General features: G+C 32.8%; 1 protein-coding gene across 2 annotated transcripts; it reads right to left on the reverse strand.

The window, feature by feature from the left end:
- Positions 1-2551: 2551 nt before the first annotated feature.
- Positions 2552-10034, reverse strand: LOC127709930 (enkurin domain-containing protein 1-like). 2 transcript variants are annotated; one of them, XM_052215637.1, is made up of 7 exons: positions 9914-10034; positions 8182-8297; positions 7525-7685; positions 6015-6167; positions 5482-5642; positions 4744-4880; positions 2552-2982 (listed from the first exon to the last, which is right to left on the reverse strand). In XM_052215637.1, the coding sequence occupies exons 2-7, from the start codon at positions 8255-8257 to the stop codon at positions 2822-2824; spliced, it is 849 nt and encodes a 282-aa protein (XP_052071597.1). In that variant the 5' UTR covers positions 8258-8297; positions 9914-10034; the 3' UTR covers positions 2552-2821. The 2 variants fall into 2 exon arrangements, with proteins under 2 accessions (XP_052071597.1, XP_052071596.1); XM_052215636.1 differs by having other exon boundaries at positions 9922-10027.
- Positions 10035-10126: the final 92 nt, after the last annotated feature.

Consider the following 10126-nt stretch of genomic DNA (forward strand, 5'->3'; position numbering starts at 1 on the left):
ATGCAGACGACTAATTTAAAAAAAATTGTAACATTTTTTTCTTGTGGATTTGCCTTTAAAAAAAGTCCTATTTTTTTCTTAAGTAGCATGCTACCAATTTAAAAAGAATTGACCACTTGCAGGAATCTGTGGCTTCTAATGTAATAAAAAATACACATGATTCCTTATCTACAGAAAAAAATCAATTTCCGTAATAAAAGTAGGTTCCTATTCTTACTGGCTTTGTTTATAATAAAAATTGTGCATGAAACTTACTAAACATCAGATGTTATTTTAAATAAAATGCTCCGCTGGGGCGCAGCTTGATACGACCGCAGAGGTCGAACCCTGAACAGTTGGGGCAAGTATGGACACAACATTCAAGCTTGATACAGCACTGAATTTGGATTGTAATTAAATATTTGACACAGCATAGGTTTCTGACACAGAATGAAAGTGGTCTAAGAACTTAAAAATTTTCAATTTACCTATTCATACATGTGATGGACTGTGAAACTCAGATCAGGAGATTGGGAAATTTTGGTCAGGAGATTAGGACTCAGATCAGGAGGTTTTTAATCGACATTAATTTTGTTGTAAATGTAACCGTGTGCTGTAAAAATGGTCTTTTAAAGTGTGTTTTCTTCAACTTTCCAACCAATTTATTATGTTTATAGTACCCTTGTACTTATAAAGTTTCTCCATCTTTATATTCTACATGTTCAATCTAACATTGTTTTTTTCCAGTATGTTCTTTAAATTTTTTACTTCATATTTTATAAAACAATCATTGCAACCAGAACATTTGTTTAGCTGTCTGCAAATAGTTTTTTTTTTTTTTTTTTTCTCTTGCAAATAGTTTTTATTTGCAAACTCAGAAATTCATTCTATCTGTAAAGTTAGGGTCATAGTTATTATATAAATTTCAATTTAAGCCTTAAAAGGAAGTATAGAATCCTCAAATAATTTTCAAATTATTATTTTTTTATTTGTCCTAAGACATTTAAAATCATTCAATAACCATCCTTTTATGATTATTTGTTCAATTTATATTTTATTTATATTCTTTTAAAAATTTTCATTAATAAAAGGAAAGTAACTTAAAACAGGATAAATCAAGGGAAGTAACCCAATAAATACACAGTTTTTGTTACACAACGGCAGTTAGCATGAGGTAAAAATCGTTGCTTACCAGTATGTTTGACACCCAAGCTGACAAGTGAAGCCATATAATTATGCATGTTAATTGATTTACAGGTAAAATATAACTTCAGGTAATGTCAGTTACACCAGATGCCTGAGATGTTATGTTGGGCAGAAATTTTTCATTCATGAATAATTTCATACACGGGATTTTTTCAACGGGAGGGGGGGGGGGAGGAGACCCCTGAAAACAGGATTATTGTACTCCCGTCGGGAGGTTCACATGTATGCCTATTCAAACCATATCATTATTATTTGCTTTTATATATAAATCAGAAATAACCAATTTAAAATGGAAAATGTTAAAGAAAAAAAAGGAAAAAAAAAATCCCCCCCCCCCCCAATTTTTTGAACCCCCTTATGATTCATCGCCCCAAAACTCAATCCCAGCTTTCCCTTTGTGGTATGGTACCTTGCAGTACAATTTCAGAGAGATTCATACACTTGAACACAAGTTATTGTCTGGAAACTAGAAAAATGCTTGTTTTTTGGCCCCAAATTCCTAAACGTTTAGGGCAATTACCCCCAAACTCAATTCCAGCTTTCCCTTTGTGATATGGAACCTTGCAGTACAATTTCATAAAGATCCATACACTTACACACAAGTTATTGTCCTGAAACTAGAAAAATGCATGTTTTTTTTGCCCTTTTATGGCCCCTTATTACTAAAATTTTGAGGGAAAACCCCCAAAATCAATCCCAGCCTTCCCTTTGTGATATGGAACCTTGTAGTACAATTTCATAAAGATCCATACACTTACAAACAAGTTATTGTCATGAAACTAGAAAAATGCTTGTTTTTTGCCCCTTTTTGGCCCCTAATTCCTAATATTTGGAGGAAATTACCCCAAAAATCAATCCCAGTATACCCTTTGTGATATGGAACCTTGTAGTACAATTTCATAAAGATCCATACACTTACAAACAAGTTATTGTCATGAAACTAGAAAAATGCTTGTTTTTTGCCCCTTTTTGGCCCCTAAGTCCTAAAATTTGGAGACAATTACCCCCAAAATCAATCCCAGCATTCCCTTTGTGATATGGAACCTTGTGGTACAATGTCAGAGAGATCCATACACTTACACACAAGTTATGTCTGGAAGTTACAAAAATGCTTATTTTTGGCCCCTTTTGGCCCCTAATTCCTTAACTGTTAGTACCATAACCCCCAAAATCAATCCCCACCTTCCTTTTGTGGTATTGAACCTTATGGTAAAATTTCAATGAGATCCATTCACTTAAACTAAAGTTAGAGTGCGGAAACTAATGTGTATTCGGACGACGACGCCGGACGACGACGACGACGACGACGACGACGACGACGCCAACGTCATACCAATATACGACCACAAAAATTTTTTTGCGGTCGTATAAAAAAATGACCATCTGAACTTCTAAATATCACAGGTTTCTCTGGGAACATATACATGTATACAACAACTAAAAAGATTCTACTTTCCATCTATTTTCAACATAGAAATTACATAATAGCAAAATATTATCAGCATGTCTATAAAAGTCCAGTTTGATTTCAGTCTATGTCCCATGATGTATTGCATCTTATTGAAATATCATAATGCACAGCATCATGTAAATTGTCCCATGATGCACTAGCATCATACTTTAATCCCACAATGCACTAGCTGTCTATCTTCACAAAAACTTTTGGTTTTGAAAAGATCTTCTTTCCCTCGTCAATTTCTGATAATTTTGCCTCTAATTCTTGTTTTTCTGTCCTTAATCTAAACGTATCCATTCGTAACGGGAGGGCAGATAACAATTTCATCAGTTCCCTTTCTCCTGTAATACAAATTAGTCATATGCAATATGGAAATAGAAATACCTCACCACCCAAAAACTTTTGTCTCTATTCACAGTACACAGATATCTGTATACAGAAACTTTTAAAGAAGGGTAATATTAAAAGTAAATTGTATTTGAATTTTTTTTTTATATATTTAAGACAATTTATGCTGTATAAATTTACCAATGGAGTTAAAAATTAAATGAAAAAAATACACCATAGACAAAGCAAAATTCTATAGCTCTGAAACAATACATCCTTGTTCAGTTTTCATCTCAGCTACCAGTAACTATTCAATCATGCTAAAATGACATCAAAGCCATAACATTGCTTGTTGCAAGGTTTTATATTCCTATGAGTTTTTTTTTAGCAGTTCCAGGTTAAGTAATATGGCACTTTATCAAAAATCTGTTTTTAATTTTGTTGCAGGCAAGACACATCTCTGTGCACACAGTTTTATTTACTTTTAAGTACTGTCAATTCAGATATTATTGTGATGTTTTTATTAATGTGAAAAATGTTACAGTATCAGGTATGCAATAATAATAAACTGTTATCACAGAGATATGTCTCGCCTTTTTGTAATTTTGATAATGCAAATGTTGAAATTAAAATAGCAATACTTTAACATGTAAGTTATGCAAATATTCAAAGTCGATGAACCATGACTGAAGGTACATGGCTAAACAATCTCCATGGAATGAGATGTGCCAATGCTAATACAACTGCATACCAAATACCATTGACTTATTATAAGTCGTTCCCTTTAAACAAACCTAAACACAAACATTAACTTGTAAACTATGTAAAAGTTCCAAAGTCAATGAACCATGATCAGGGGTGGGGCTATATAATCTCCATGGAAACAATACTTGCAAATGCCAATAAATTTGCATACCAAATTTCATTGACTTAACATTAGCAGTTCATCTTAAACTGATCTAATCACAAACTAATATTGTAAACTAAGCAAAAGTTTCAAAGTAAATAGACCATGACTGAGGGGGCGGGATCACATATTCTCCGTGGAAATGAGATGTGCTAATGCTTATACAACTGAACACCAATTAACATTGGCCTACCACTAATGGTTCCCCTTGAACTGACCTAATCACAAACTAATACATGTTAACTTAGCAAAATTTTCAAAGTCTATAGACCATGACTTAGGGGGTGGAGCCAAATAATTTCCATGGAAATGAGATATGCCAATGCTTATACAACTGCATACCAAATATCATTGACCTACCACTAGTGGTTCCCCATAAATTGACCTAATCACAAACTAATACATGTAAACTATGAAAAGTTTCAAAGTCAATTGACCTTGACTGAGGGGACGGGGCCAAATAATCTCCATGGTAATGAGATGTGCCAATGCTAATACAACTGCATACCAAATATCATTGACCTACCACTAGTGGTTCACCATGAACTAGACCTAATCACAAACTAATACATTGCCGGAAACAGCATACCTATGTCTCACTTTTTGGCTCCGTCAAGGCAAGTCAAAAACTTGCATTCATAATTTCAGAAGATATTTTCCTTCATAACATCTTTGACATCGCATCAATTAGATTTCACATTTTTTCCAGAGATCAAGGATTATGCAATTATAAATGCATGCATTAATTTCTGAATTATATAGTACTTATGTACTTCTACAGATTGAGGGTCTGAATTCAGCAAATTTATGGCCTGGTACCATAGCTGAATCATGTGTTTAAGCTATTCTACAAGTATGCAGTACTTACTTTCTTTCAACAAATTGAGGGTCTTCAGTCTCTCATTTTCAGGTAAAACTTTATGCCCTGGTGGCATAGCTGGATCAGGTGTGTTAGCTATTCTATCTTCTTCATCTTTCTTCCATTGATCTTTTCTATTTATTAAACTGAAAGCAAGAAATATAAAATTTAAATATCTGTTATCACTTTTAACACAAATACATATGGAAAATATTTTTTTCAAATGGCAAACGAATTTCTGTAGATATCCATAAAGCTAAGCATCCTCGACCTAAGACATGACCTTTGAAGTTTTGACCCAAGAAATGACCTTTGAAGCTTTAAGGTACTTTCTGGTGAGATACACATCCTGAATCAAATTAAGGTGGTCCATGTATCTGGCCAATGTTGACTGATGTAATAGATCAGAGCTTGTTAATTTTCTATTTGTCTGATATTTTTACATCAAGTGTTTACTATAAATACTAAGTTGAATTTCATGGAATTTAAGGGCCAATATTGACCCTAAGTGAACCTGCTTTTTCACTTGTTTATTTTTTCTTATCTTTTTTCATTGTTTTATATTTTATAGTTACCATGGATTCATTAATCTTTGTATGTTTCAATTTTCATGGATTGAGGAAAAATTCAATTTTCATGAATACTTTATTTCATAGATTAAATCATTTTTTTCATACATGGCTATAGGAAATTTGTATATTGTCAAAGACTAAAAAAGTCATAGTTCATGAACTTTTATAAACTTACTAGTGAGGTACCACTCCTTTCTTGTATCGTTTTAACTCATCATCTTGTTTTTTCTTCAATTCATCCAAATTTGTTAAACTTGGACTCTTGAACATTTTAGAATTCCTTGCTGCAATACCATTGACTTTTATAAAGTCAAAATTATGTCTCGTTAACTTAACCTAAAAAGATAAGCATAATCACAATCTTTTATTCATTAGTACATTTGTTGTGAAATTCCATATAATATGGTTTGATATTTTTAGTGCTCCTACCAGAAATTTTGTTTTCTTTTTGTTTATCCTCTGATTTTACAAATTTTAGGATGATAGTGTGAGACGGAGATAATGGGTTGAGACAATGTCTGTCAGTTAACTCAACACATCATCAACAAATTGGAAGAACATCTTTTTTCTTATCATTTCTTTCTTTGAGTTCATGTAAAATTTGTATACAAATCAAGCATATTAAAGAGCCAGTAGCTGTAAGACAGAAAGCATAAGTATTTAACACCAGAGAGAAAATTCTATTTTTAAGGTTTAAAACTTATTTACATCACTTGCTGACGATGCTATTGGAATGGTCAGTTTTCCTTTTGGTGGCTCAGCAGAACATGGTCTATTCTGTACTGGGATAGCTGGGGGTCCCATCCTGGAATGTGCTCTTAGGAAATTAGCTGAACTTGGTCTTGGAGTTGCTGGTTCTTTCTGTCAATACATAATCACACCCATAGATATGTTCTTTTAATAAATTTTTCAAGGCCTTTAAAACATTACTATACTGCTAATGATGAGTAGTTTTTACTACAGGTGTTATGATTCACTAAATTGCAATGAATCATGGTTGTTTTCTTCACAGTTTGATTGATAATACATAATTCAAAAGGTGCTTACAGTGTGATGATATTTTATGTTGACTCCATGATGAAGACATAATCTTTCAATCAGTTTAATTGAAGTCTGGAGCTGGCATGTCAGTTAACTGCTAGTAGTCTGTTGTTATTTATGTATTATTGTCATTTTGTTTATTTTCTTTGGTTACATCTTCTGACATCAGACTCGGACTTCTCTTGAACTGAATTTTAATGTGCGTATTGTTATGCGTTTACTTTTCTACATTGGCTAGAGGTATAGGGGAGGGTTAAGATCTCATAAACATGTTTAACCCCGCCGCATTTTTGCGCCTGTCCCAAGTCAGGAGCCTCTAGCCTTTGTTAGTCTTGTATTATTTTTAATTTTAGTTTCTTGTGTACAATTTGGAGTTTAGTATGGCGTTCATTATCACTGAACTAGTATATATATTTGTTTAGGGGCCAGCTGAAGGACGCCTCCGGGTGCGGGAATTTCTCGCTGCATTGAAGACCTGTTGGTGACCTTCTGCTGTTGTCTGTTCTATGGTCGGGTTGTTGTCTCTTTGACACATTCCCCATTTCCATTCTCAATTTTATTCCAAAAGACACTTCTTTCACTTACCTTTTCAATGCATTTTTAAAAGAAAATAAAACTAAAACAACTTCAAAAGAAAATAAAACTAGGCTCATTTCAGTCAAGTCAGTATATGTGCCCCCCCCCCCCCCCTCCTTTAAAAATCTCATTTTAGAACCCTTCACATAATTTACTAAATGATGCCTGACATAAAGGTACAGGGGTATGTGTTGCAGTTTTCTTTCATAATATGTATGGAACTTTTTTAGCTTATCGTACCTCTTGTAGTTCAATTAGTTATTCAAGTAATTTAGGATTTGCCACTACTATATATATGTGGTATATCTTGTGGTTGTTACCAAATAACTGTTATGATGTTTAGAAGAGGCATGTTACTATATGAAGTGGCTGGACTCTCTATATAATGGCAGTTTACATTAAATTACATTTATTCCACGATGAAAATTATTGGAATGGTTTAAATTTTTATAATTAAATAGTGCAAAATCCTAAATTCACTATTTTAAGTGCAGTATCTCAGGTTTGTTGTCTCATATACAAATAATATTTTTTAAACATGGTTGCTTAAGTTTTTTATACATCGAATATATATATATCCTTGATCATGAATTGTAATTACCTGAATGTCGTCTTTAATCTTTGATGTGACAGTGCTGTATTTCTCTGACTTCCACAAAGCTTTAACCGGCTGATGAGATTCATTTTCTTTCTGTTTACTTTGTCTCTGAATCGATCTGATTCTTCTCATGTTCTCAGCATAATGATTCTTTGACCTTGAGTCTAAAAATAACAAAATAAAAAATTTACACTGAAAGTACATTTATTTTAGGGATGTATAAATTCCCTGTCACATCCTGTCTGTGTTTTTGCATGTTTTGTTTGATGTTTTTATGTTTTGTATCAATCTGATGAGTTAAGCCCTTTTCAACTGATTTTTTATAGTTTGTCCTTATGTTGTACTGTTACACCACTATCCCAGATTAGGAGAGGGTTGGTGCCTTCAAACATTTTTTTAACCCAACCACATTCTATATGTGACTGTCCCAAGCCAGGAGCCTGTAGTCCAGTGGTTGTCGTTGATTCATGTCTCTCATATTTGTTTTGTAGCTCACCAAAGGCTAATATGCCTGACCTTAATCACAATTCTTGTCAATAGTTTACTTCTGTTATTTAGGAAATTTGGTTTTGATGACAGATCTTTAATATTAACAGGCTAAACTAATACATTTCTTACACATAGCTTCCTAGAGGATGAATAAACTTAAAAATCAATTACCTGGTCTATAATGATTTTGCAGGTTACTAAAACCTGCACCTTGTAATGAGAAGGTATTTGGTGTATGCGTTTTCATTCTAAAACCCTGGAAGATTTAAGGTTGTGCTGTAAAATATCTACAAAAGAAAAACCATATTCAATAGGTCAGTAGTTTTTTCATGCATTATCTCCCATTTTGGTACATTCTTTAAGCTTGAACAGAAAATTTTTACATATTACTTCAAAAGTAATTTATTCAAACACAGAGCACTTGAAAAGTGTTATTTTTCTCTGTTTGGCAGATAAAAATTAAACAAAATTAACCAATACTTTGGTCCAGGTGTCCTATAGTATAATTCCAGTGATCATTCTATTTTGGGGATATGTATGTCTGCTCTTGGTAGAAGTGTGTAACAATCAGGTTTTCCCCAGTAATATTAGATAAAACACATAGGGTCTGTATAATAACAATAATCACAAGGCCTCTTTACCTATAAAATTTCATTTTGCAGCCAAACATGACATTAAGAAGAAAAATGACATTCGATAGAAACAAAGGTTGACCGACCAAGAGAGTCAGATATAGTCTGTAGTGTACGTACAGGTCATATATTTAGCTTAAAAATGATATTCACGCAAAATCTCCCTTTCAACTTTCATAGCTGAGGGGGAGATCTTCTTCATTGAAGGTTTTAGAGGTTGGCAGGTATGCAAAAGGCAAAAATATAGACAATGTTACAATTTCAATACATAAAACATCAACCAAAAGTTTTAGGTAATTTTGGTACATTTGTACTTGAAAGTATTGAATTAAAGTTTTTTGGTAAACACTTAATCTAGTCATTTCCTGTTTGCATATTGATCATACTTTTACTTTATACTAAAACATATTATACGATTTTCAACACATTAGCAATGCAAAGTAATCGGAACTAGTAAAAATGTGCCTTGACAAATAAATATAAGCACATTAAAACATAGACCTTATCGCTATTTGGAATATGCAACACTTTTAACGTTTGACCTCATACAACAATCACTTTTCCTTTGTTGTGTCTAACATTTTCTCCAGTAACGTCAAAATTTTACTGGAACCTCTGCAATGTCCAGTACTGGTGGACAAATAGCGATAAAGTTTATTCGACCAAACATTCTTTTAAAATTCCAGTTTAAGCGTGAATGTAAAGTCAACAGTGGAAACCGTTGGCAGTGAAAATTGTTATACGCACGAAAACATATCATAACGAGGATATACACCATAGGAGAGCTATTAAAATCTGGATTCCATTTTTTCATACATGTTTAGCATATATCAGCAGTTTTAAATGAAGATAAACATTGTGACCACCAGAATCAGGTTAACCAAGTTTATATTGTATACATGGACAACAGATGAATAAATATCTACTTGGAGAGAATTTGGTATTTGATTTCTGAACATGTTCCTTTTTATCTGTAGAATTTACTAGAAATTAAATTAATTCAATTAATAATAATGAATTATCCTGTCTATAATTACAAAAATAAATTAAAATCAAATTGATGTCATAGACAAAACTGGATTACGAATGTAAACAGTGAATTGTTTGAACTATTGTCGAACTCTGGTTGTCTTTTGAAGCCTTTGTGACGTTTCAAGAATCACTGAAAAATTATGGGTTTGCTGCAGTCAGATTCAGACTTGGACGAGCTCTGTCATTTAGAGCTTGCTGCATCACAATGGTGAGAATGAATTGCATATTGTATGTCTTACATAATTACTTTATTTTGTTCCTTCTTCTGTCATGCGATAAACAGATGTTTTGTTTCGCAATTGACCAAAACGTGTGTTGACAAGGTAAACTATCGGCAGGACTCCATGATAAATTGTTTTGGGTCACGTGATGTTCGAATTTTCAATATTTTTTTATTCATATTTCTTTTTTTTATATAAAAATAACCGGGATTTTTTTCCTTATAAGCAATG

This window comes from Mytilus californianus, unplaced genomic scaffold (assembly GCF_021869535.1).
Source record: "Mytilus californianus isolate M0D057914Y unplaced genomic scaffold, xbMytCali1.0.p SCAF_7, whole genome shotgun sequence".
Lineage (NCBI taxonomy): Eukaryota > Metazoa > Mollusca > Bivalvia > Mytilida > Mytilidae > Mytilus > Mytilus californianus.